The following is a 27,285-nucleotide window of genomic DNA, read 5'->3' on the forward strand; positions in this document are numbered from 1 at the left end:
CATTTAGAAGGGGTTTCTTAAAGACACATTTTCTGAAAAAGGCTTAGTGTAATTTCACACCGAACAGGTGAGCAGGGACTCTCGAAATCCATACTGTATATTTGTATGCAAGCAATTTAAAAAGTCAATTTTCCACAACATGTCTCTTTTTATTCAAAGCAATTGCCTTCGGAAGTTCAACTGCATCTATTTTTGAGTCCCTGAAAACTTGTTTTGTGCTCTCACTGTACACCTCAATGAGGACAACACCTGCTCGAAACATGATTGACACTTGTGACAAGTCCACAGATGGACGCATGCCCGACAAATCCGTGTCCACGTCGGGGTTCACGCCAAGGCCCCCACCCTCCTAGCTCTGTACAGACAGATACAAAAGTAGGAATGGGGTTCGATGTCGGGCCTCTTCGGGCTTGCGGGCGAGCTTTCAAAGCCAGCTGGTCTGGCTTTGGGTTAGGTCGATGGGCCGAGTGAAACCGAGGCTGGCTGCGGAAAGAAAGGAATTTTAGGCAAAAGGAAAGGGATGACGACAGTCAAGAGAGAGGCCAAGTGGAGACTGGAACAGCAGGTTCTTTGAAGGCATTTGTGTGGCAACAAAAAAACCCAAAAAAACAGGCAAGTTGTCAGAAACTCGACTCGATTGACAAGGGATTGGATGCCAACCGGGGTAACGTTTAGCTGTATTTACTGCAGTGTTCTGTGATTGTTTGTCATGATTATTGTGGAGCTGCAAGTAATCAATTATTTTACTAATCGATGAATCTGCGTCGTCTCTACTTTTTTTGTTGTGGCAATCGAAGCACTCTTGAGTACAATTCGTGTTCTTGAAAGGAAATTGCAGGAATGTAAAAGTCAACTCAAGTCAACTGTATTTATAGAGCACTTTCAAACAGCCATTGCTGCATACAAAGTGCTGTACATGGAGCAAATGCTAAATGGAGCTGCTATTTGATAGTTGTACTATGAAATGGGGAGTATAAAGCCTGCGTTTTCATCAGGTGGTATGGACCAGATTCTATCTGGTTTGTACAGATTCTACATTTCCTCTCTGAGTTATGTTGGCCAGATCAGATCTGACCACTGCGGTCGGCCACTTGATGGGAGGTTTCCAACAAGCTGTATGGTACACATTTTGGTACCCTGCACAACTCGTGACCATGGAAATACCAAAGTGGAAACCGTACTACTTGAATGTGCTTGACATGGTTCTTGACACTTTTCTCTGATTTTCACCTGCTTTTGTTGAGCGTTAGGTTGTAGAGATGATTGTCTTTCATTTACAAAAACATACTTAATGCTGCGGTGTACCATTGCTACGTCAATAATGGCAGCACAGAAATGTGATTTTGATTTTCAAAGTTGATAAGACACTTCCAAAGCGAAGCCCAGTGTAATTTTTGGAGCATTTTAATTGACACAAGCAACCTAATACTGTGTATGTGCTCTTCTCCCGTTGCCTGACACATGGAATTTCTGCTTGCCATAATATTGTCCTTGTACAGCTTGAGTTTGCACAGCAAAGCAAAAGAGGATGAAGAAAAACTGCAGGAAGCGCTAGCCTGCCTCGCCCCGTGCTGGCCATAAAGCACACTCTCATTTAACCTGGACGGCCGCGTGGCCAAAAGCCAAGAGCAGAACAATGCAGACACGGCCAGTTAGTCTGAAACGCTTGTACGCTGCTTGTTTCCAACTCTTTTCTCCCTGACTCTCCCCTCGTGTTATCTGATACCAGCTGCTCAGTCCAGCAGACAGTTTTTTTTCCAAACTCAACAATAATTGATCTAAACTCTCATGCTTTAAGGTGTACTGCACTCTTGATTAAACTTTTTAGACTTTGCCAAGTTAATAACGATTGTGTTTACTCAGGTGTCCCGACAAGTACGTTCCCGTTTGAGTGACTTTTTGTCTATATCGCATGTAGAAATACCACTTGAATTAATCAAGAATGTGTCTAACATGTCCCATGACCGCCGTGATTCAGTCTCATGATGGTAAGATGAGTCTTAACAGTGTGATGCTGAACAATTCGGGAGGGGCTTATGCGAATCACATTACTGCTACATAGTGTTATCGTATGACATCTGGAGTGACCAGAGGTGGCAAAGGTACTCACATACATACATGTCATTGGTATACACCAGGGGTGTCAAACCCATTTTCTCGCAGTCCACATTTTAGTTACCATTTCCCTTGGAGGGTCATTATGACTGAAACCATTTAGAAAAAGTCAATAATAACGGATTATTCAACTATTGTTTAAGTTACTGTCATGGGGGGTTTGGCACCAAAAAAAAAAATGCTGACAATATCTCTCTTATTTATTACATATGACAATTTGAAATTTTGGTCCATATTTTGACAAGCATCATGGAAGTTTACATCTATGATTTGCTTTTGCGGGCCACATAAAATGATGTGGCAGGCCAGATCTGGCCCCCAGGCTTTGAGTTTGACACCTGTGGTATACACTGATTGTCGTCAAAGTTGAAGAAGTGATTCAATGCATGTACTTGAAAGTATTTGTAAATAAAAGTGCAGACTGCGAAATCTACTGACGCAGATAAGGAAAAATGTCATTATGGAAGATACTTTTTCCATAACTTTGAACATAATGTTTTCTGTTTCCCTCTTTTATTAGTCTTCTCAAGCCTAATGTAATTAGCTTTTTTAAGTTACGCTGTCACTCGCAAGGGGTAAGATTCTAGCTTCACTGTCCATATTTAGGAAGTAACAGTCATACAACATGAGAAAAATAAATACCTTAGAACACCCTTATCTCCTTTCTTATGAAAGTAAGTTAATTTGGCCCACATTTGGCCCACTCTTTGTATTGTACGTTATGATTTTCATTCAATATAAGGATTTATTTCTGGAAAAATAGAAAACATATTTAATAACAGAAATATATTGGATTAGTAATGTCCCTCCCCCACAATACACAACCAGTTTTTCTTTTGCTCAATAATTAGAAGAAAAATAATTCGGTAAAAGTACAGATCGGCTTGTATTCGTCACTTTAATGTCTGAGGTGTGTGGTCACGTATAAGCTCACAGCACCTGCTCTCCTCCATTAAAAAAAACAAACAAACAAAAAAAAGGACCAACAAACATGCTGTCATGTTCCGAAGGCACTGCCACGCCTACCCTTTGGCCCTTTACACGTGACATGTTCCCGCCTACCTTTTGTTTCGATTGGCCGTTCCCATGAGGCGCTGCGTGCCACGATTGGACACCGCGTACGCCGATCACAAGTCACCGCTGTTGTCTGAGTGACGTGACATGAAAAAAAAAAAGTATTTTTGGTCCATCTGTTCATTTTTCCCTCTCCTGCACTCCCTACTTAACTGTGTTTCAAGACTGTTGGTTTAAAATTCGCTGCCAACTTTTGTCATAAAAACAAACGCTCATTCCTTGTTGGGCGCGTGCGCGGACGAGCTAGTGCGATGAGTGGGCGTAGGTAAGAAGTGATGACGTCTTATAAGGGGGCAGAGCCTAGCTGTCAAGAGGCAGACTGGCTTTTTCTGAGTTTGTCAGCTTAGATTCCCCCCTCCTTCCTCTCAACACCCCCCGAAAATAGCAGCTCAGCGTGTTCAATGTGAACCGAAATTACGTTTTGTCCAGCGGAGCCGCCGGTAGAGTGTCTCCAACAACACGACCCGGGACGAAAAAGGTGAGTGAACGCAAATAGAAACATTTGTTGTGGAAGGCGGCCGTGACTGACGAGGGCGAGTTAGTAACGCCAGGAAAGCGCCAGAGGGAGGCGTACAGTACAGTACAGTACCGTACAGTGGATCGCCCAGATTGGAACACGTTTAAAAAAAAAAGTAACTGTTCTTTTTTTCGGACCACCAGTTTCAAGCGACTATTTGATGAAACGCTGCTGATAGCGGATCACTTGCGCGGTAGCAAGACGCCACGATTCTACCAGTCGTTTGCTCCTAAAATTATGTGGGTTTTGACGAGTGAAAATTTGACAGTTCTCCCCTCTTAAAATGATTAAAGTCAACATTTTGGTCAGTTTGGCTAAAGTTTGTCCGCTCTTTGATGATTAATGTCTCATTCACCCTGCTTGTGACCATGGCAGCACCTGTTTGTTTCATGCACAGTTGGTGTTTTGCACTCTTGTTTCTCTTGTCTAAACAACAAGAGAAACCCTTGACAGTATTCACTACTATCCCTTTTAAACAAGTCAAACTAGTATTTTATGTTCAACGAGATGACCCCCCCCCCGCCCCCCCCGCACCCAACAGCTTTTTGACTGTATGTCTATGAACAGTGCGGATCACCTATTTTATGTCGATTGACAGCACAGACGATTTGCCCTGATTTTGTTTTTTCTTTAAGGACCAAAAAAAAAAAAAAAACTATCGTCAAAGTTCTCTTCTCTTTACCAAAGCAACACTAGTCATGCACTTCCAACTTTGTAGCCCACTGTGATTTTTCTACCTGTTAGTTTGCTACTAAACCAGTTGGTGTGTCCATCATGACCACAGAAAAATTGACAGTTCCCATTTCTTTATCTGATAGACATAGATGGGACCATTTTTTTGAAATGTGCCCACTTTTTGATGAGACGGGTCTCAACCATGGCAGCACCTGCTTTTTGCAGAGTATCACTGCTGTTGTTTTTGTTGCGTAGTCATTAGAACACCTGACTATTTTTCATTGACATTTAGTCCACTTTGGCAGCTTTTTGGATGGCAAGTGTGATATTTAACTGCGCCAATCAACATGGCAACACCTGCTTTTTGCGTGCAAGTTGATATTGCAGTTGGTGGTTTGCGCTCCTGGTCTTCTTGGTGTGGTTGTTGTTTAGTCACGCGAAGAGCTGCAAGCACTTTGAAGGAAAATGCTGTCAGCTTGAACTTATTATTAATTTACTTTGAAAAGTGAGGACTCTCCGGCTGCTTTTAAATGGAACTTGGACTTGAGTGTGAATTTGTAAGAAGTGATATGAAGTACAGTATTTAACAAAGAATGGATTTTTGCAGTTTTGTTTGCTTGTAGCATTTGTTTTGATTTCAAACCATTAATGGACGTTATGGAAAAATTGAAGTCATCTAATCCTGTTATTGACCGTACAGGCAGTTTTTCTTTGAAGCTTTGTAAGCTTTGTTTTCCTGGGAACATATGTTCACAGTCACAAATGAGGTATATCTGAATTTGTGACAGTATGAGCTGAGTGGCAGCTCAGGGTTGGAGCTCATTTGCTTCACAGTCAAGAGGTTCTGGATTCTAATGTCAGCTCAAGTCTCCCTGGGTGGAGTTGTTCTCCCTGTGCTTTTGTTGGTGTTCTCGATGACGATGGCCGTAATGTGTGGTATTGAGTTGAGTCGATTTGATCACGCCTCCCATAAAGCAGGAAAGAATGGAGAAAGGAAGTTGCGGAGTTAAATCAAGAAAACACAGTACACCAACCAATGCAAAAATAAACAAGCTTCTTGAATCCAGCCCTTTTTGGTTGGATTTCAACGGCATTGTGTGCACAATTCAGAGTTTTATTTTGCCCTCAAGTGGCACAGGAAATTGGATAACTTCAGATCGGAATCCGGACTGCGTTTTCCAAATGTGGATACATACACATACCCAGTACTTGATATCTGAAAATGCGTGTGGAGCGTGAATGGATGGACAGCTTGGATATCCATTATTACGAGCTTGAGGTAAACGAAATACAGCCTTTGGTAGTAGATAATTCAATGTGGTCTAAATACACTACTAGAGAGTGGCGTCCATCAACAGTGAATAAGCAAAACACTTGCTGACAGTGATTTGTGGAGTAAGGCAGAGGTTACTCTCAGTTAAGAGTCATCCCAGGTCAACTCAATGATATGTAACCTTTGGCCTCGAACCTGAAATTTTAGAGCTGCACTCAGAAATTTTAGGGGCGCACGCTGTTGTTACTCATTTTCACAGTGTTAATGTTGAATGGCTCGAACTGGGGAGAAGAAATGTTTGATAAACAACAAATATGAAATCATCTTTAAAATGTACAAATTGAAGAAAAAAGATCAACGTGCAAAACGATGCAGTGCAGCTACCATCTGGAGTCTTGTTGAGTTATTCAAATGCACATCTGGGTTACATGTGTTTGGTCAGTGTAAGCACTTTACATGGGGGGGAAAAAAATAAACGATACAGTGAATCCCTCACACATTGCGGAGAATCCCCTTATACCCCCTGATAACTCACATATTTACTGACTGTGCTCATGTGCGCCACCCGGTGGTAGCTTTATGTATGATGAGGAGTTTCATTTAGAGATAAGTAGTGCTTTGGTAAGCAGCGTTATTGGAGTCGTCTGGTATTTGTTCTTTTGGCCATCACAGCGCATTCGAGACCGGCTGTTTGCCGCTCAGTTTTGATGGCGAAGCAGTAAAACGGCCTCCAATCTGCAGTCATTAAGCCACGCGCGCTGCCCCCGGGCCTCAGTGGTAATGTTGCTCATGATTCTCATCATGTGAGCTTTTATGCGTAATATGCAGACAAGTATCGTTTGAACAATTTATGGGCCGTCTGAGAGACCCGTCGTTAGTGTCTGCCTTGTACATGGGCTGTTGGTCTAACCTCCGTGACCCCCCATGAGGTTTTCCGCCTTTTTCCGTGATGCAAATATTCATCTTTTTTTGGGGGAGTTTATGAAGTCTCTAGTAATGTGTATTTAGTATTTGTCAGCATCATTACCCGAGTTCCTAATTGAAAGGGAGATACAGGATGTGCGAGGAACGGGGCAGCTGCAGCATCCTCTCACTGCACTCTCCGTCCCCACTTTAATCTCGGCCCTTCAGCGTTCTCTTTCCATCGCAAATGTGGAGTGCGTGGGCGCGTCGGATCTGCTATTAATGCCGGTTGTCAGAAAGAGAAAACGGGTGTTTAACACAAAGCGCCAAGGACCTTCTCCTCCGTTTTTCTGCTGCCAGGATGTTTTCTTTGAGGATTACAAGGGAAGCTGGTAGCCAGTTGCGCAGTGGAGAAAGATCGAAAAAGACACGTTCATTGTTGTCATTGTGGTCCAACAGCATTTTCTTATCACAAGTCTCAGGAAAAGGACCCACATTTCCGTTGCCAGAAATGCAAAGGCCCTCTTGAAGTTATGTAGTTCGGCCATGCTGTTTTTCTTAGACCCAATAAAGGACTTTGCGACACTCAAAACTCACCAAATTTTGCATGTGTTCAGCATGGTGAACATTTTCGTACGGCAATGGTTGCTGACATGGCATGAAAACTTGTCATATCCCTCTGGCTTTTTTTTTTCTCTCCCCAACATAAGATGTTCGCCTGTCCATCATGTGTAGACCCACAAAAAAAAATCTCCAAAGGTCATGACAAAAAAGGCAGAGGAAATCTCTGATTTTGGTTTCAAGTGGACACATTAGGATTTCCCTCCACCTCTCAAAGATGAACTCATCTAAAAACCCGCTGCTAAATTTAAATCGAGTATTCTTGACAGACGAAGGACACTAAACTGTAAACAATTCGAGTTTTACTCATTGCGTGTGTCTGTAGCATGGTGACAAATTTACTGACTTGTCCTTGGCTTGGTCGCATCCAAATGAGAATGTTCTGAAAATTCAGCCCCCACCGCCATTGTCACCGAGCAACATGAGATTTCATGATCAGACAGATCAACAACAATGAAAAAGTCTCAAGAAGCCATGCCTGAAAAGCCAGAGAACGTCTGCCATGTTGGTTTGAAGTGGCCATTTTTGGCAGGAACACTTCAAGGCTGACAGTTTGTCCTTTGCCTTTTTATTCATGGAAATGTCATTAAACTTAAAATTGTTTTTGTAGTCCAAATTAAACCGAATCCCGAGTTGTCCATTTTCACATAAATAAATAAATAAGACAACGTTCCAAGAGTCCACTAAAATATTTCCTAAATGTCCTTACTTAACTTCTTCTTTTGTTTTGTTGTGTTTTGTTTTAAAGCCAAGTCACTCTTATCAGGACAAACAATATCAAGCCTGCTTGGTTAGCGTTTGTTCCCTTGTTTGACAGAGAAAGGGCTTTTGGTAACGTGACGCATTCTTTATTGGCACACCATCATCAATATGGAGATTCCAGCATTCTACTGTGAGACCTTGAGGTCACATGCAGAATCTCGAGCCTGGCAGATAATGTTTTACAATGCGGTTTAATGGAAGCCCCCCCCCCCCAATCCCCCACTCCAAAAAGCTTGAAATAAATTACCCTTATCATATGGAATCATTCTCACTGCTTGATGATCAATAATCACAATAATTTATATGAACATATTTATAATTTACAATTTGGGGTTGGCGCTAAATGGGTCACCATGTGTGCCATTTGGCATGCTAGCACTATCGGCGTTGGTGTCTTCAATTTCCGGCCCTCCTTTTAGTGTTTGTGTAACAACCAAGCCTTTTTCTTCCACACATTTTTCTTTTTCTTAAAAAAAAAAATCTATCTACACTGTATCTATATCTATATAATATATACAGTATATATAAACACTACAATGAATGTTTTTGGAATGTGGGAGGAAACTGGAGTACCCGGAGAAAACCTGCATAGGCACGGAGGAAACATTCAAACTCCACACACGGAGGCTGAGGATGGATTTGAACCCACACCCACTGCATTGTGATGCAGACATGCTAACCAGTCGATCATCCTGCTGCCCAACTGTCAGAAAAAAAAACACAAATTCAAAATAAACATTTTGTGTAGTATTGAAGTAGTACAAAAGTTTTAAGTAAAACAATGCGTAAAGGAAAATAATCTGTCGATTAAATGTAAATAATAATGAAAGTAATATTATTAATATTCACAGTTGCCTTCACTATTAAGAATAGCTTTTGCTGATTTATGTAGAACATAGTATGATAATTTCTCTAAAAGTGAGAAAAAGCACACTTTGTTGTGAAAATGTATGAATAAAAATCAAACTAGTTTTATATTCTTGTAAAATAGTAACCACCACACAGTTTAATGTCAGTTGTAGTCTGTAGATTTCCATTGAAGGAATAAAAGAAATTCGGTTGCAGCAAGTACCACAAAATAACCAAATTTGTGTCGTTAGGTTTTGAGGAAAAATTTTGGTTTCTAAGACAAACCTTTTGTGCACGTCCTTTACTGTAGTTTTATATCCATCCATCCATTTTCTGAACCGCTTGATCCTCACTAGGGTCGCGGGGGGTGCTGGAGCCTATCCCAGCCATCTCCGGGCAGTAGGCGGGGGACACCCTGAATCAGTTGCCAGCCAATCGCAGGGCACACAGAGACAAACAACCATCCACGCCCACACTCACACCTAGGGACAATTTCGACTGCTCAATCAGCCTGACATGCATGTTTTTGGAATGTGGGAGGAAACCGGAGCACCCGGAGAAAACCCACGCAGGCCCGGGGAGAACATGCAAACTCCACACAGGGAGGCCGGAGCTGGAATCGAACCCGGTACCCCTGCACTGTGAAGCCGACGTGCTAACCACTGGACTACCGGGCCGCCGTAGTTTTATATTTGAATGATTATACACTACTCTTTTTTTTTTTCACCTTTAAAACCAATCCTTTTGTCACACTTCCCAGACAAGCAGCCCACACCACAAGAGTGACGTCAGTCTTGCAAAAATTGAATTCCCAAAGAATAGTAGGGCAAGAAAACAGTTCTCCCAAGCAGCCAACGTTTCCACGAATGGCTTGACGTGAACTTCGAGGCTGAATGTATTAGTCATTGAGGCCCTGTTTGTATAGCAAGACGGCAAGCGTCGACCTTTCAACTGTCTTGCCTTTGACTGAAACCTCTGGTGGTAAGCCACTGGGTTTGGCTCGCTCAGCACATGTGCTGCTGAGCAGGGCAGAGCGGCTTAAGGGCCGAGGTTGTCTTTTCCTTCTGTCTCCGGCGCCCAAGCCTGACAAGTGGTCTGGACTGGACCACACTTTTCAGTTTGCTCGGAAGATCCCGGAGCGGAACCGCTCTCTAAATCTGCCATTTCACCGCCACAAATCCCGGCCACATCTCTGTCAACATGCATTTTGATTTCGGAACCAAAGTAACTCAATTAGAAAGCATGCCCTGGAACCGTTGTACAAAACGGTAGTCATGCAAACAAATGGGTCAATGCTCTGCTGACCAAGTCATATCCATAATAAATTAGAGCTCAGACCTCCACGAAGTCAAAGAACCTTTAATGTACACTGTAGTTTTGCCTACAATCCATCACAAATTGCCATCAATTCCAGTTTCAGGGCCAAATGATTGCTGGATCAACTTTTTAGCTTTTTTATTTTTTTTAAATAGAAAATAGCTTGAAATGATGATTTTGAATTTCAAATGGGAAAAAATGGGTCATTTGAGGGGACCCAAAAGTCAAGCAGCTGTCCCTCTCCATTGAGAGGAGCCAGATGAGGTGGCTTTGGCATCTGGTGAAGATGCCTCATGGACGCCTCCCCGGTGAGGTGTTCCGGGCTTGTCTCACCGGGAGGATGCCTCGAGAACGACACATGACACGATGGAGAGACTGTGCGTCCTGGCTGGCCTGGAAACGCCTGAGCATTCACCCGCACTGCATTTAAGGCAAATGGGTCTCCCGTGGCCACCGGGAACTTAACCTAGCGTTATCCAGAGGTTTACCCACATATCATCTCAGTTTCAACTTTTACCTACTCGTCTTCTCAATGGCGAGTCCCTTCCTTGGTCGGCCTCTGCCGTGTTCATAGTTACCTTCTCTGTTTTGACTTGTGGTGGAAACCGCGCGAGTGCGAGGTGATGACTTTGCAAAGTCATTTAGCACCTTTGTGAAATGTCACCTCCACTTATTTTGGCTTTCTGAGGTGTGCAGGCCCAACCTCACAATCACACTCTGTATCATTGCAAGAGAATGCGGATTCACGAAGAAGACCAACAAGCCCAAATGTGTTTGCGGTTTGCTTCACCGTTGTATCTACAATCAGGCCCGTAAGGCTTAAGATCAGTCATTAAAAACTGGTGAGTGGCCACATTATTGAGTTATGAAGTGTTACGTCATTGAAACCGACTCTCTGAACAGCAGTTAGAGACATCCATTTGCTGAATTGCATTTTAACAGAATTTTAATGAGACTTGGAGAAGTAAAAAAACATAATTCAAAGGAATATATTAAAATCTAATTTACTAGATCAAAAGATGTGCATGATTACCAAGATACCCCACTGTACTGAATTTCTGATGCCCCTGACTATGTGGATCTTAAAAAGCATCTCACACTCGAGATTTGAATTTGCTATGTATTCTGTTGGTAAACTGAAGACATTGTACTCTCAGATAATCAATTAGATTCTGAGGGTGGAAAAGTTTCAACGAAGTCCTCCCGAGTTATGACTGATGGAGCTGTTTACTGTCACGGGCCGAGCACTTATCGAAGTGATTTGAAACCTCACGTCACTTATTGCTGGCGTTACTGCCTGCCGTTCACTTTAGCGTGACATTACTGTATGTGACACACTGTACAGAAATGGAGCGTCATTTATCAGAATCCGAATCGTCTTTATTGGCCAAGTATGTGGAACACACAAGGAATTTGTCTCCAGTAGTATAGGCCTCACTAGTATTACAATAAAAAGCAACTACGATAAACAAAGACATGACATCTAAGTATCGAAAGACTTTCCGGAGTGTCAGGGTACCGTTGTGCAGTAGTAGCACCCAATGACAGCTGTGCGCCACCGTGCAGAGTCATCGAGCAGAGACTTTTGCAAAATGTTTACCTGCACATTTTGGAATCATGAGTCGAGCGAGGCTGTGTTGACACTCGAGGTGGAGGTATTGTTTGTTTGCCGGTACTAGTCAACAATTTGGTGATGAAGTGCTGCCTCCATGAGTGAAAATAAAATCCGTGATTTTACAGTCTCAATTGGGGCTCGTGATCGCTTTTTTTAGACATGTTTCTGAATATATACAGTATATATCCCTTTAGTTGTCATGCTAGTAAAAGCCATGCTCGACGTTGGCCCACAACTGACCAAGAATTATAACACACAATAAATGCACCCTGTTTAGTGCCTGGCTGAAATTAACCTGTTTTGAGTGGTTGGCTGTGCCACGTGCAAATAAGCTAAGATTCACTTTTGTTACACTGACGACTGGGGGCAGACGTATTTGTTGATTCCCGAGCTCAAACTAAGAAAATGTACAGTTTACACCCTCTGTATTGTGTCTCACTGAAATTAGCCTGTTTTGAGGAGATGGTCCATGTTTGGTGCCATGCAAATGAAGCGCTGCTCACCCCGTGCCCTTTGTTGCAGGGCCAGTGCCAGTATATCTTTTGTCAACCTGGTGACTTGGGGCGGATTAGCAATAATAGTTTTGAAAGAAGTAAATTATCCATTAGATATCGCCTTTTAAAGTCCCATTTCAGTCACACGAAACCACTTTTTCACATTTGTCAAGCCGTGGACAAACAAACCAATTGTTCCGATGCTGGTTCAATCCAGTAGCTGTGGGGAGAGTTGGAGCCCCGCAGGAAAGGCCCCGGCCTGCGATATACTTGTTTTTCTGTCCGAGGAGCCTTGTGAACCAAGAGAGCTGGAGGTGGCGCGGGGTAAGCAGAGTCCTCGCCTTATTCAGCAAAACACATCATCCATTACGACAGCAAGGGGAAGTAACACCCCCGCAATCACACACACGCTGTAGTTCGAACGGCTGGGGTCTGACTTTGCAGTCCATAAGTTGACGACTCTTCCGTGGACAGTTCTTAGCACCGGCACCTTCAAATCCAACCCTTGATTTAGCGAGAGCAATTTGGACTCTGCTTGGATGGTTTTGTCGCAGCCCTGTTCGTGCGTCTCACAGACCAACGGGTACCGTAATTCTGTTGCGAGGTGTCGGGTCCGCCCGCTGAGTGCGCCTCTGCTTGCCTGTCGAGGTGAAAATGGTGTCGGCTTCTCCATCAGTGAGCGGTCGGCAACCTGCGATCGCATCAGATGGTATTCTTTTGGTTTGCAACTGTAGAAGAGTGTTCTGAGAGCATTTGTTCTGACATTTGGTGAAATTCACAATTGTACTATCTCGGGAGGCAATGTATTGACTAGATTTTCCACAGATCTAATTGGCTGGATCTTCACCAACATCCAAAGTTCGTATCTTCATCGAGATGTTAATATTTAGTACTTCCTTGACACATTCCGATTTAGAATACGTTTGACTGGCATCTTCTTGAGCAGGGGTGGCCAAACAGTCATAGACGAAGAGGCACACACACACACCCACACACACACACTCACGCGGGTGCCCACCAGGGCACTCGCGCACATATGCACGCACACCACGATGAGCAACAGTTGGAACGGGCCGAAAATGAACGAAAGCTAAAGATACAAACAAACAAATCATTTTTTTCCCCCACCCATTTCCTCCTCCCACCCCTTGCGGTCAACCTGGAACCAGTTTGCTGGCTCCCGGTCGATGCTGATCGACGTATTGGGCACCCCTGCCTTATAATCAGAGGTAATTCGCTGACTAGCTTAGCGCTTAGCACCGTTTTTATGCGCATGAGTGGTGATGCAGTCATCTGATTGATTGCCCTCTATGTCAATCAAGTAACAGGATTGATGATAGGCTGACATAGTATGTTCTGTGTATTTAGCGCCTTTGTTTGAATGGCATCGCCACTGCCGTGGCGTTTTACACGCTTGTCGTGTGAAAGCCTGGGAGCCGCATTGAACAAGCCAAAGAGCCGCATGTGGCTCGCGAGCCGCGGGTTGGCCACCGCTGTTCTAGCGTTTCAGTAAGAGCACGAACTGTTTGTAACCACGCAGAGTCGTATGTTGGAACTGACGTATATCGAGAACCACCCTTAAAGGTTCTTTTTTTTTTTTTGAAGCGTAGTGTGTCAAGTTGTCATTTTTTTCATGGACTGGAGACTAGAGTTTACCAAGAAACAGCTTGAGAAGATTCCTTGTGAGGCAAGTAGCAGGGCTGGGGGCATCTCTCTCTTTCTCCTTGGCTCCTTCTGCCTCTGTCTCACTTCCATCTCGCTTTATCATGGTGGTTGGACACAGTGTTCATGTGACAGTGAGATAGCATCATTTGATTTGGGTGCAGGGGTGAGGAAGAAACTGCAAGAAAAACTCTGTGGCTGTCACAGTGGACAACTAAACCCCCTCCCCCCACCATTCTGTTTGCAGATGTTAGATTTGAGTCAGCGCCGCGTAAAAGTGATAATTACAAAATCATCTTTTCCCAGATCAAAATGAAACGGTTCTGCTGTGTGATGTAAGCAAGAAACAACTGAAAATGGATGGATGCTCACACTTATCATTGTGCAACAGTGATATTTACAGTTAGAGCTAAATGTGTTCATGTATGTAGTGCGGGATCCTGGGCCGGATCAAAATTTCTGACTTTTTATTTATTTTAATAATCTATCCAAAAGATTGCCATACTAATGACATGTGATTTTAAAACTCGTTATCCAGCAATTTGTTGTGTACCCTGTATGTAACAATATGAGAAGGTAATTGAACTTTATTTGTATGGTGTCGCGGTGAACAAGGAATTCCGATCGAAGCTGTAACTAAATGACCTGGGGCAAAAAATGAGTTTAACACCCTTGAATTACAAAATAATCTTTGTCTCATGATTTAGCATGAGACTTGATTTTTAGTTTGACCATTTTTGTGCTTTCTCGTGTCTTTGTTATTGTTTGTTTTATCGTTTGAATTAATTTTGCTCCTTGTACAGCGGTTTGTATACAGCGGTGGTGGAGTTGAGTTGGGAATAATTAATGACCAAATATTTAATAAAATAAAAATGGTAAATTACATCTAAATTGTTTAAATTGTTCTATTTAATTTTTTTTTTACAATAAATCAAACATCCAATCATTTAAATGAGGTCAACAAATACAAAAAAAAAATTGGAGATGTCAGTTGTAGAAGTCATTAAAAAAAGAAAATCTGAACAAGAAAGAAAAACGGGAAAAGGTCAGCTGCCACTATGATCCCATTTAAAAAATGCATGTATTTATCCATTTTATAGTGTTTCCATTTTGACCTCCCAACACATTGCAAAATTGAGTGGAAAAAAATAAAAATATATCCTGCAAAAATTATGGTAAACAGAAAAATGTTGTTGCTAATATTTATTTTCATATTTTAGAGTTGTCTGTTTGACCCGTAACTCAGCTGGGAGGTTAACTCAACTGACCCTGTGTGAACACCGCCTCTTACATACCAACAAAATCAGCTCTGTACTCTCTCTGCTGTATATTACACAAAATGAAAAATCACTGCCGGTTAAGCAGGTCCAGTTCGGTGTCGATGTGACTCATAGGCCATCCTGGTTGGCTAGATTGCATAAAGCTTTTATGCAACGGCATTGTAGAAAGGCATCAAGTGGAGGATGAAAATGGGAAGAGAAAATCAAATATTTAGAACTCGCTTTTTAGTTTTTCCTTTACAACCAGGTGAAAGAATGCACTTAAAAAGAGTCCAGAGACTCTCTTGGAACGTATCGTACCAACTCTTTCTTTCCCTGACTCGTACTCATCATTGGGTTCAACAGCCTGCTGGTTATTAAAAAACGTGGAAGAAGTGAGTATCTAGAATCGGAGTCTAATCTTGATCTTCAGTGTTTTCCAGCCACGCCGTGAGATCAGCGTAAACACTGTGCAGCTGCTGAGACGCATTATGCATGACATCCCCTCATACCGTTACACTGTGGATTCCCCCCGGAGGAAGATCTCAGTTCATCATCGCTGTTTACCAATTCGGAATTGCGGTGTGCGCGCAACATCAAAAGGCTGCTGTCGCACTTAACACAGCTCGCAGGCTTCCTGGGAGGGTCGGGCACCGTCGCTCCCTATGGCGTTGGCATTATCATTGTTCCCCATTGAGTCGTCCATCCGATGATAGACAGCCATGCAAATCCATGCGCCAATAAGCAGCACTGAATGCCATTTCAAAGGAACCATACAGATCGTGCGACTTCGAGATCACGAAAAGGTGATAGTCAGGAACAAACTTACCTCTCTTTGGGTCTATGAGGGAGACGATAGACACTCACCTATCGAATTCGTGATGTATATCGTCATATGGCCCAACTGTAGCACCACTTGTGCATTTTTGGGGGAGGGTGCGGGGGGGGTCACTGAATGGCAAAAGGCGACATCTAATTTGGGTGTCGATATGCCAGTTAACTGTGGAGCAGCGACGACATATTTGATCATATCTATTTGGGCTCTTTGAATGGATTCACAGATCCAACGAAGGAGAAGTTAAAAACCACTGCGATCCTGCGACAGATGGAGCATGTGGTCATCGGGACAGACTGAAGAGGTTTGTGTTGATCTGTGACTTAAAGAGATGCGAGATGATCCAGCGTTTGTTTTGAAGAAAACCAGACGCTTGGCTTTGTGCGGTGCTAAAAACGAGGCAAAAAGTGGGGCAGCTGGGGAACCATACAAGCTGTGCTGTGTCTGACTTCTCATTTGCATTCATTTTTAATGAGCCATAAATCATCACTTCTACCCCCTCGCATCTAAGAAGTTGTCATTCAGTAGTTGGGTAAAAGTTTCCATCGAGGGATTTACCTCAAAAACGGGAGGAGCTTCTTCCACATGAAATGGATACCACCGTTAGGAGAGGGTCATCTCTTTCTCCTTGAGAAACCGAGAACGCATTCATTGGCTGCGGCCACGGGAACCTGACTGACGCAAATGGATCATTGGGAATAGAAGTGTCCCAGCAGTAATTATATTACCACGCCGCCACACACACTACCTCTGAGGTAGGATGGCACGGGTGCGGGATGCTGCTTTTAGTCTGGTTCCCTTCGACCACCCTCCCCTCACGTTAACACAGTCAAGCCATCTTTTTCACATCTAACTCTGTGAATCTCACAATCTCAAAACACCTGCTATCAAACGCAGGAAGTGTCCCTGAAATGTTTTACTCAAACATATTATTCCTCTCAATAATAAATACAAAAATATAAAACCGAAATATATTACCACGGCTGTTAATTAAGACCCAGCCGGTTTGATCAGCCGATATTAACTCTAAAAAATCAATATATTTTTTGACATTACAACATAAGACAGTGATAATTATATTCAGTTAGAACATGTGATATCAAACAGTGGGAGGGGTAGATGAAACTGGCTCATCTTCAGAAAACAGGTAAACCGTGATTGGTCATTGCCTAAACAACTGTGGGATCATTTTCAGTCAACAGCAGTCAAGTGGCAAAATGGCCGCCCACTGAGATGGACAAAAACGGGTGGATTCTGCTGCTTAAATCGGATTCCACAAACGCAGCATGAATCAGAATGCCGTGTTTATGAATGTAAAGACGTATCTAACATTATTGGAAAGAACATTTTGAGGTTGACTTCGCCTTTAACACAACGTCCCAACTTCATTGGAATGGGGTTTGTATGTCTTTATATTTTTTTTCGTGAATTGGTTAATCAGTTATCGGAATTGGCGTTGACTTCACAAAAGTCCATATTGGTCGCCACCTACTGTTATTAATAATAAATAAAACGTACAGGTAAGTGAGTCAGTTATTCTAATTCATTATACGATCCCTCCACCTCTTTCCATGGCCTGCCTTTGCCTTCAAGACACCGTGTCTGTTTCTTTTTTTTTCTCAATATGCTGCTCCGTGTTACTAAGTCAGTTCAAAAAGAGACATGAAATTAATGTAGTGTCATCTTCTTGTGAAACCCCAGAGCACTCGGTCAAAGTCACCTTGCATAGTCCCTTCTCCTGACAGTTGTGCGAGAGTGAGATGGAGGTGTCTGTGTGCTCACACTGTTAGTGTACTACAGGAAGTCTTATTAGGTGTTAGTTGTCGTCATCGTTTTTTTTTTTTTTGGTAAATGATGTAGACATCTGCATGGTTTTCAGATGGCGGTGTCATCTGGCCAGCGATGAAACATTTTCTCTGACATCCTGTGGGGGTTTCAGTTCCTTTTGATGTCATTTGGTAGGTGATAAGTAGCTTCCCGTCTCGCCATTCCCCAGCTCGCGAAAGGTGCGAGCAGCATGAAGGATTGTTTGAACTTGCATTGATTCAGTGAGGGATTACAGCTGGGTCATTGGAGAGTTGGGCCGAGGCGCCGTCGTCATGGTGGCAGATTAACCACTCGTCGTATGCTCGGCTGCCGTTTGGGCACGAGCGCTAGTTTAGGTCGCACTGTCCTTTTCAACTATAAATTTTTATACGCCATTTGATTGATTTTGCTTTTAGGCTCAATCTGACTCGCCGTGCGGGGTGGATACATATTACTTTATCGAGTAAGGCGAGGAAGATATGCTATGACCTTCTGTATCACTTTCAGGTTCCCAGTCTTATAAAGAGTCTGTTTTACTTACTTTTAAAATGTTATTTAAGTTTAGAGACATGCCATGAACTTCCAGACTCACCAGTGATCTATCTACTGAGGCATTATTAAAAAACAAAAAAAACAAAACAAAAGATTTCAAAACATTTAAACTGAATCAAACTCACTTTTTAACTTCTAATCAAACATCCAAAATTGCAAGAATAAAATTATAGAAAATACTCGAATTGTCTCTGTGTTAACCATGCGCCTTTTAGAGGCGGGGCTGGTTGGGGTGGTGCGTGATGTCAGCAAGACTACGTGTGAGTGTCTGGGGGTTGAACTGTGTCCAAAAGCAGCTCCTGCATGCCTGCGCTGATGTTTTACTGTTGTCATGGCGTTCAGTAAACTGCCGAAAAGTGCATCAGTGACCACATGTCAGACATGACAGTACGTGTACTCTAAAAAGCCACAACAACAGTCGCTACAAACTGCAGATTATCTCTTCGGTATGTGATATAGAAGGGGGAAACTGTATTCTGCTCCCCCCCCCCCCCCCCCAACAATTTATACCAGTTTCTAGTTTAAAACACTTTTTAATATTACTGTTATTCTGGGCAATGCGATTTTTTTGTGAGGAAAATCCAAGGTCTTATTTTCAGGCCTTATCGCCACCTTTACTTTCCTCTACATTTTTCTGTCAACGCTTCCCTTTTCACTCTTTTTTTGCTCTTTGTACAACCACGGTGACGTTTATTAATTATGCCTCAGTTGCTGTGGAAACTGCGGTGATGTAGATATAACATTAGGCGATCGAAAGAAAGAAAGAGAAGGCAGGGAATGAGACGAAAGAGTGAAATCACATCTGAAAAGAAACTCTGGGACGGGTTGTTTGTTGTTGAGGGATCAGCTCCGACACCAGATTATCATCAGGAGACATTAACACTAGTGATGCTGCAGGGGCCACAATCCTGCCTTTTCACCACTGGAGAGGGAGATAAGCTCACAAAAAAAAAAAAAAGGCGGGGAGGATATGTGGAGTGTAAAGGGGGGCGGGGGTGATGTGTGGCGTAAAAGGGCTGGCTCGCCTCCGCTCCCCTCAGGCCAACAGCCCCATTTACAGGTACAGCAACTCCTGATGAAAGCGGAAAACGAGGTGGTGGTGGTGGGGGGTGCTCTTGGGTGGGGGTGATTGCTTGTTTCCTACCACACTGGTGTCAAGGCGCCACTGAAACAAACTGGTAAAATTGTGTCTTTGTTTGCTTGTTTTGAGGCTAGCTACCAGTGGTGACACCATTGCAGTTACCAAATGCATTGCTGTGGAGAGAAGCAGCACGGTGGCCAACTGATTTGCGCGTCTGTAGCAGGTTCTGTGTTCAAATTTGGCCTCCCTATTCTTGCATGGTTTTTCTTCGGGTGTTCGGGCTTATTCCATAAACATGCACCTTAGGTTCATGAGTCCAAATTGTTATTAGGTGTGGTTGTCAGTGCTTGTTTGTCTATACCAGGGATTGGCAACGTAAATGCTAGGGGGGGCCGCGATTGTTCATCGGTGCTACTGGCGGGCCACATAGGAATATGCGCTTGCTAACCAGATGCATGACCAAAATACACGCATCCATGAAAATTACATGCTCTTAATATATTTCATTTTTTTAAAATATATATCAATGCATGTACATATATAAATGATCCACTATCCTATCCCAACCACAAACGGCTTGAAGCACACAACAAAGTGACTTTCCCAGTGTAAAGGGCTCTGTTGCGTAAAAAGTACCATTAAAGCATGGCACAAAACTGCTGAACAATACACCAGCAAAAACATGCAAGAGCTCATTTTGTGTTCAGTGAAGATTCTAAATTACCCATCCGGTATGGGTGGGATAGGCTCCTCCTCACCCACAAGCCCATAAGGCTAAGAGGGTAGAAAACAGTTGGATGGATAGTTCATCCTCCAGCATGATGCTAATGTGTATGTGTGACTCATTCTTATGTAACCAACCCGACAAGTACTTTGGAAAGTTAAAAAAGCGGGAAAAGGTCTCCACCGACCAATTGTAAGCTTGTGCACGTCATCGAGCCTGTTTAATGAACCTTCCGGTAAAACATAATAAGCTCACATAGTGTAGCCACCAGAGATGAGCCCCTCTGTGGTTGTTTAGTCTCGTACTAATCATCACAATGGTGCTCAGATGGGAAGGGAGTCCCCGAGGGTGGTCCCTCCCTTTCCTCCTCTCCAGCTTTCGCCTTTGACTGCGGAGAACATGCAGACGTGCAGAAGAATAACAGGAACTGGACGGGCAGGAAGTGGAATCTTGTCTACCCGAGGCTTGCGATTGGATTGTGAGGATAAGCAGTTGGAATCCCTGCTGTAACGTGAGCCAGGCTCTCTGGCTACACTTCTTATGATTTCCTCTCCCAGGAACGGCTTCAAACTTTGCCCCCACCCACACATCCATCCACATTTATTTTAGATCAATTTGCTGCTATCGCCTTCTTCCCACCACGCAATAGTGTTTGGTACCAATCCAAAATATCCGACTCAAACCGTGCCAATTTTCAGTACTGGGGGGGGTCTGCAATTTATGGTGGAGTTTTTTCCATCGGTGGCAATGGAACCCAAATCTTTTTGGAACTGGTTACCTATGGATTATATAGATGACACAAATTGAGCTATTTTGGTTTCATTGTTGGTCTTAAACATTCGTCAATGCACCAATCATTATCCCTGGTGGCTGATCAAGGAAATCTAGCCAAATGCCAACTGCAAGAATAGCGATACCTGCCAATCGAGTATGCAAGCATGTGTGCATCATTATCCCGGCTGTCGCAGCAGGAAAGCTCAAGACTGGAGGCATAATGGACGCTGCCATGACATTTCTCTTACACAGATGTGAAATGACAAGCTGAGAGGCAGCAGGTGTGCAGCCCTCTCAATTTATTGCATACGCTGAACAAATCTTAGCCCAAAGCAAAGCTCAAGATGGTTCTTGGGCACAAAACCGACCCTGAATGGTCTGTGTAGTACATTGAGCATCATTGGCATAGGCAGGGTTTTAATACATTGTTTAATTCATTGATTAAGTGATGATTAAATTTTCTGTGTCACTGTTGTTTATTTGGTCGGATTATCTATGAAAAATGCACCACTAGAACACGGACTTAATGTGGTGACTTGAAAAACACGTATTTAGTTGGATTACTTTGAAAAGGCCACTGTAATTGGAAAAAAACTTAAATCTTGAGGGAGTTTTTCAATTCATGAGGACTTCATGAGAAAATATCTCCAAGTTGTGATTCATAATAAATTGACATTTTTTAACGTAGAATTTGAGAAAGTTTTGTTGAGTTTGGAGGACTTTTTACAAAGTAAAATAAAAACTCACACAAATTCTCGGCGTGACATGGTCGACCGCTAGCCCCAAGCAAGCTAACTGTTGGCTTGCACACAAACCGAACAACGTAGTTATCCGGTTTTCAGCATTTATTTAAAGTTTTACAGTGGTTGACTTCATACCAATACTCAGATACGAGAACTTCAATGTTTGCTTTGAAACCTTTTGCGTGGCGCAACCAATGTTGTGGCTTTCCATGCTGTCATTACGTTTGGAATGACCCTTTATCAAGCTCACCTGACTCCGCTGATTAGTCAGTGATTCCCTTGGAAGTGAACTTCGACACAAGTTGTTGACGGTGCCTCATTGAAGGCTATTCTTACTTCCATGGAATTGTTTACACGGCAAGCCAACTCCGCTCTGGCGACTCCTGTCATGTTGTGATTCATGACTCAATAAGTATTGTGTTTTTTTTAAGTCATTGTCACATGCATTGTGGCCGAATCTCGCACGAAGAGCCGAGCAATACCACTGAATACAACTTGATGCCTGTCACCGTCAAATTTGCTCAGGACGAAACACTCCAATGTCTCCATTGGGATACCGTTTGTGCTTACCAATTACGCACGGTTGAGGTTAAGAACTACTTTGTGCAGTGGTGTAAGAATATGTAGTCACCCAGCACAAGAAGGAATGCTTGGTTGTTGCTTTACGTACTGTTTTTCATTCGATTGTTTTACATGTATGGAGTTGAGGTGTTTTTCACACAAATGTTGACTGTAACCATGACAATTTGAGGTTATAAACATCATGCAATGAGCCACTTTGCAATGTGGTGTAAGAATCCATTGTCGTGGCTCAAGAAGTGACACTCAGGAAGCATCATATCAAGTGTTTTTGTTGTTGTTTTTTTGAAATCTGATGCTTTTCATTTATGGCCCTGAAGTCTTTACAATATAAATGATTACTGTAATAATGAATTTACTGCTGCGTTAGCATTAGGAATTGGAAGCCCAGAGATGCATTCTCACTTGGGTATATATATATTTTTATGTCACTGCAATCGGAACAGAACTCGGTCATTAACCGGAGAGCTTTGAGCCTGTTATTCAGTAAAATTGTGAGTAAACCGGCTCAAGATCAACACATTTTCCTATCCTGGCTTATATAGACATTTGTGAGTCCTTAGCTTGGGTGATCTCAGTCAGGTTTGCCCCAATCCAGAAAGCCAGACACCATAATTTCAGTTCATCTGTAAACCTTAATGACTGCGTGCCACTGGAAAGCGGTCATTTTCATTGGCACTGCCAATTCTGCCTCTGGTTTACTTGGATCCCAACTACTAACCGCATTTAATTGTCACAGTTGTTAACCCTTCTACATTTGTACCCATTAAGAGGGAATGTAGTTGTTTAGACATTTTTTCCCCTGCTCACACTAACTGATAGATGTGGCTCCAGAACAGGGGCTATACTTCTTTTAGGGAAACTGGCAGACATGGATGTTCCCAAGGGAACGGTGGTCAGGTTACATGCTCGTGTGGGAATATGTATTTATATACATATACTGCCACCTTTTTCACCCCATGCTCTCCCTTGCAGCCCAAGAGACTTGTACCGATGTCAGCCTGGGACTGGGCGCTGTCTTAATCATCTTAAGAGCAAAGTTGGCATCGTGGTCATCTTGGGAAGGTCAATACGATGTCACCACTCTGTTTGCAAGAGGAGCATAACCGCATTCTGTGGGCGTAGTTAAAACTTTAAGTAATTGTATGTTTACATAGTGAGAGGTAACTGATATAAAACATCAAACCAAATCCAACTGGAGTTTTTTTTTTTTTTTTTTAATAGGGGAGTATATACATCAGCCCCCAAATATCCCCCATTCTGGCAATTACCTTATTTTGACAAGATTGTTCCTCACCGTTGCGAGAGGAATTTTCACAGGCTGCCGATGTGTTATTAGCAGTTTAGCCGCTTCTAAGTAGCCATGCACCCACTGAACACAGTGAAGAAAAGATTCGGGACTGCCGCTCTATAACATGGAAAACTCTGTTTCGGGGTAGTCGCTAGCAGAAGTTAGCTCGGTAGCAACCGCTTCTGTATGCCCATTAGATAATGAACAAACCCCAAATGAATGATGGATAGGATGTCGTGACATAATAATGTGATAATTGATACCCCTTTCCGTCTCATCTGTTTGTTGATATTTTTTTGTTTTTGTTTTTAAATCTGATGTAATAGTCTGTTAATGTGCCCCGCTGTCACAGGCTGTCTTTCATTGACTTCAGCTGTGGCTCACATGAGGAGATAAGGGCCCCAGACATGTGGGTTTCATACTAGGAATGACATTGAAGACACTTGTGCTTTGAAGTGCCTAAGGAGACATTACTGAGTGTCATGTTAACTGCGTTCCCTCTCTCTCTTTCTCTCTCGCTCACTCGCTATGGCCGTGTTTTTTTTTTTTTTTTGTAGATTGTGCCGGGTGACTGCTGAAGAGCATATGGTGCGTGGAGACCAGTGAAAGTGCGCATACCAGAAGAAGGACTTGCACAATGTGCTAGGAGGGTGGTGGACGCGAACAGTGTGTGTGTGTGCATCTGTATGTGGGTGTATATGTGTGTTTTCGATTGTCGAATATTGTCCGTGAAGAGTCTGAGAGACGGGAAAAAGCACAAGGAGCCATGGGGCGGAAGAAGATACAGATCACCAGGATAATGGATGAAAGGAACAGACAGGTACACAAAACTACATTTGATGTTACCTTTGCCCAGTGTTGCGCACTAGTGATTAGCACATCTACCTCACAACTCTGAGATTCGGGGATAAAATCTCTGATTTGGACTTCCTGTATGAAGTTGCTATGGTCTACCTCAGAAGACTCAATATCAAATTGAAGACTAAATTCAATTGTGCAAAGATACGACGATAATGGGGACAAGCGCGATAGAAAATATATCAATGGATATCGTGGAAAGTATTAAAATTAACTGGGCCTGCTGTTCTAATCGAGATTGGAACCCGGATCTCATGTGAGGTGGACATGCTAACTACTAGCACACATGCTGCTTAATAACAGCAACAATTCATGTTTGGTACTTGCACTTGATTTTGAACAAACTTTGCTGTAGACTTGGATGCCGTTCTATTTGGTTGTGATGCAGATTAGAGAATTTTAATTTCTGTCCATTTTCTGTGGTGCTTATCTTCATTAGGGCCGCTGGTGAGTTGAAATTTTTCCAAACTGATTTGAGGGCAAGCGCCAGTGCCCTGGCCTGATGGCCAGTCCACCTTGCGACCTAATTTAAAACATACGAAAAAAAAAACCGATCAATGTTAAAATATTACAAAACTCGATCAAGATCAGGTTGTGGTTCGTGTTTATTTGGAATCTTAAAAACAAAAATTGTTTGTACGTTGCTGATGTGATATCAAAGTGTCTCTGTCATCAAAATGCCTTTCCCTACCTACCGACAGTACATCGCAGCTTTCCCTCCTGCCTTACTACCATCCGGAGTCCAGCAGCTGTCTTTGTTTGCATTGATGCAGAGAGACATTCCTCCCGAAAGTTTCAACCAGCTCAACAAGGACTGTGACATTTTTTTGTCATATTTACAGATGCGCTCCCCCTACCACCCTGCAGATTTGCCCGAAAAAATTGATGAGGCAGCAGGAGTGCTGTGCAGCAGTGGTAGTCAGACAACCCCCCCCCCCCCCCCAACATTTGGCAGTTGGGCTGAGACCCCCCCCCCCCCCCCCCCCCCCCAAAACCACAAACAGCACCCTTTCTCTGTCATGTGTTTGGTAGCAATTAAGAACGGCCACAGCACCCTCTCATTTAGCAGAGCAGGTCAGGAGGGCGCACAGCATCCTCCTCGGCAACTCTGGTCTGGCCTAGCTGCAGAGCTGGATGGTATTCACGCCGTCTGCGACAAAGTACCAAACAGAAAACACTCTTCAGAAGACCCTTGTCCGGTCTTTAATTTAAGAATGGTTTGTGGTTATTCCTCAAAGCTGACTGTTTTGGTCTTGTACCTGCAGGTCAAGAAAGGCTGATCTAAAATGTACGGTGTCGTAAATCTAGGTGCATTCAGCTTTTAGCCTGCCAGGATCAGAAATTATTCTCTTCAGGCACCGTCTGTAATTTTTAAATGTCTGTGACATAGTCTTCATCTCAATTCAGGGTGCCACTGCAAGGTCATGTTCTGGTGTATGACGAGATGACAATGGCGCTCTTCAGTATGTTGCTACTTGAGGCTTAAGCTGCGATTTGTAATTGCCATCCTTAGACAGGCTCTGTTTTATTGATCTGAACACATGACTGAAAGTTGCATGTTCGATCGGTGCGGTTCGAAGTATCCTTGAACAAGATACCTGCTCCATTCCGTGGCAGCATCACTGTGTAATGGAAAGTAAAAAAAAGTTCAGTCTTTGAGGCCGCAGACATCTTGTCGTACACGTCTTGTATGGGAGGATGCATTGCACATCCCCTCATACAATGATGCGTGTGATGGTCCGGCACTCGGCAAAAGCCCGAGTCATCAAGCCAGATTGTCTCACTGATTGCCAATGAATGTTATATAACGACTATCCAGCAGCATCGCCAATGCTTGATTGTCATTTATGGTGTTAGTGAAGATGACCTTTTTGACTAGCAACCAGAACAGATTCCAGGAGAGGCAGCTATATAAATTCTTCCATATTGAAAAAATTGTGCCAACATGTTAAACAATAATTGTGCTGTTGGATCTGTTTTGGCCCCAGAACCCGAGTTTGGTTACGGCTGGTATTGCTATTTTGGGTCTTCATATCCTAGATAGATAGTGGTTAGCGACTGGATGGCGCATCAACCTCACAGTGCAGAGATACCGGCTTCAATTCCAGCTCCGACCTCCCTGTGTGGAGTTTGCATGTTCTCCCCAGTCCTGTGTGGGTTTTCTCCGGGTATTCCGGTTTCCTCCCACATTGCAAAGACATGCAAGGCAGGCTGATTGAGCACTCGAAATTGTCCCTAGGTGTGAGTGTGAGCGCGGATATTTGTTCGTCTCTGTGCGCCCTGCGATTGGCTGGCAACCGGTTCAGGGTGTTCCCCCCCCCCCCCCTCCCCCCGCCTACTGCCCGAAGACGGCTGGGATAGGCTCCAGCACCCCTGCGACCCTTGTGTGGATAAAGCGGATCAGAAAATGGATGGATATCCTAGATTTGGCTGTGCTACCCGTTTGTTGGTCTTGAATCCCAATTTGGGGAAAGGCTGGTCTTCCCGTTTTTGACCACATTTGAGTTATTTTCCTTTGTCTCTAAGACGAGTTCAGGAAAAGCTCATCTTGCTGTTCGACCTGTACGTGAATTTGAGAAAGGTCCTTTTCACGTTACCGTTTTCTTTTGTCTCCAACCAAAGTTTGGGAAATGTCAATCTCGTTTTCTGTCTGGCTGGGTCACTCTACTGTTTCAAGGTCATTTCTACCCAGAACAAGACCCTTGCACCCTCATTTGTTTTGTTCCCATGGTTATCCATGGGCGCTCATCGCCGTCTCCAATAGAGATGACAGGGACCGACAGACATAGTGGACGGCATACAGCAGCAGATAGAGGGCCAAGGTCACTCTGCCAACCAGCGCTCGACCTCCCTTTCTCACTCTCTTTCTTCTTCTCTAGTGTTCTCTTCTCTCTCCCTGTGCCTCA

General features: G+C 43.3%; 1 protein-coding gene across 8 annotated transcripts in view; it reads left to right on the forward strand.

The window, feature by feature from the left end:
- The first annotated feature begins 394 nt into the window (after positions 1-394).
- Positions 395-27,285, forward strand: part of mef2aa (myocyte enhancer factor 2aa) — a 66,491-nt gene continuing 39,600 nt past the window's right edge. For 6 of the 8 annotated variants that reach the window (XM_086109159.1, XM_086109162.1, XM_086109164.1 and 3 more), the window contains exons 1-2: positions 3,530-3,667; positions 24,079-24,341. In XM_086109159.1, coding sequence (XP_085965285.1) covers positions 24,288-24,341 — 54 coding nt within the window. In that variant the 5' untranslated portion in view covers positions 3,530-3,667; positions 24,079-24,287. Of the gene's footprint in view, positions 613-3,529; positions 3,668-23,210; positions 23,296-24,078; positions 24,342-27,285 lie in introns of those variants that run through there. The other 2 variants (XM_086109160.1, XM_086109161.1) reach the window with 2 other exon arrangements.

This window comes from Hippocampus guttulatus, chromosome 4 (genome assembly GCF_054856545.1).
Source record: "Hippocampus guttulatus isolate MCC_2025c chromosome 4, RoL_Hgut_1.0, whole genome shotgun sequence".
Lineage (NCBI taxonomy): Eukaryota > Metazoa > Chordata > Actinopteri > Syngnathiformes > Syngnathidae > Hippocampus > Hippocampus guttulatus.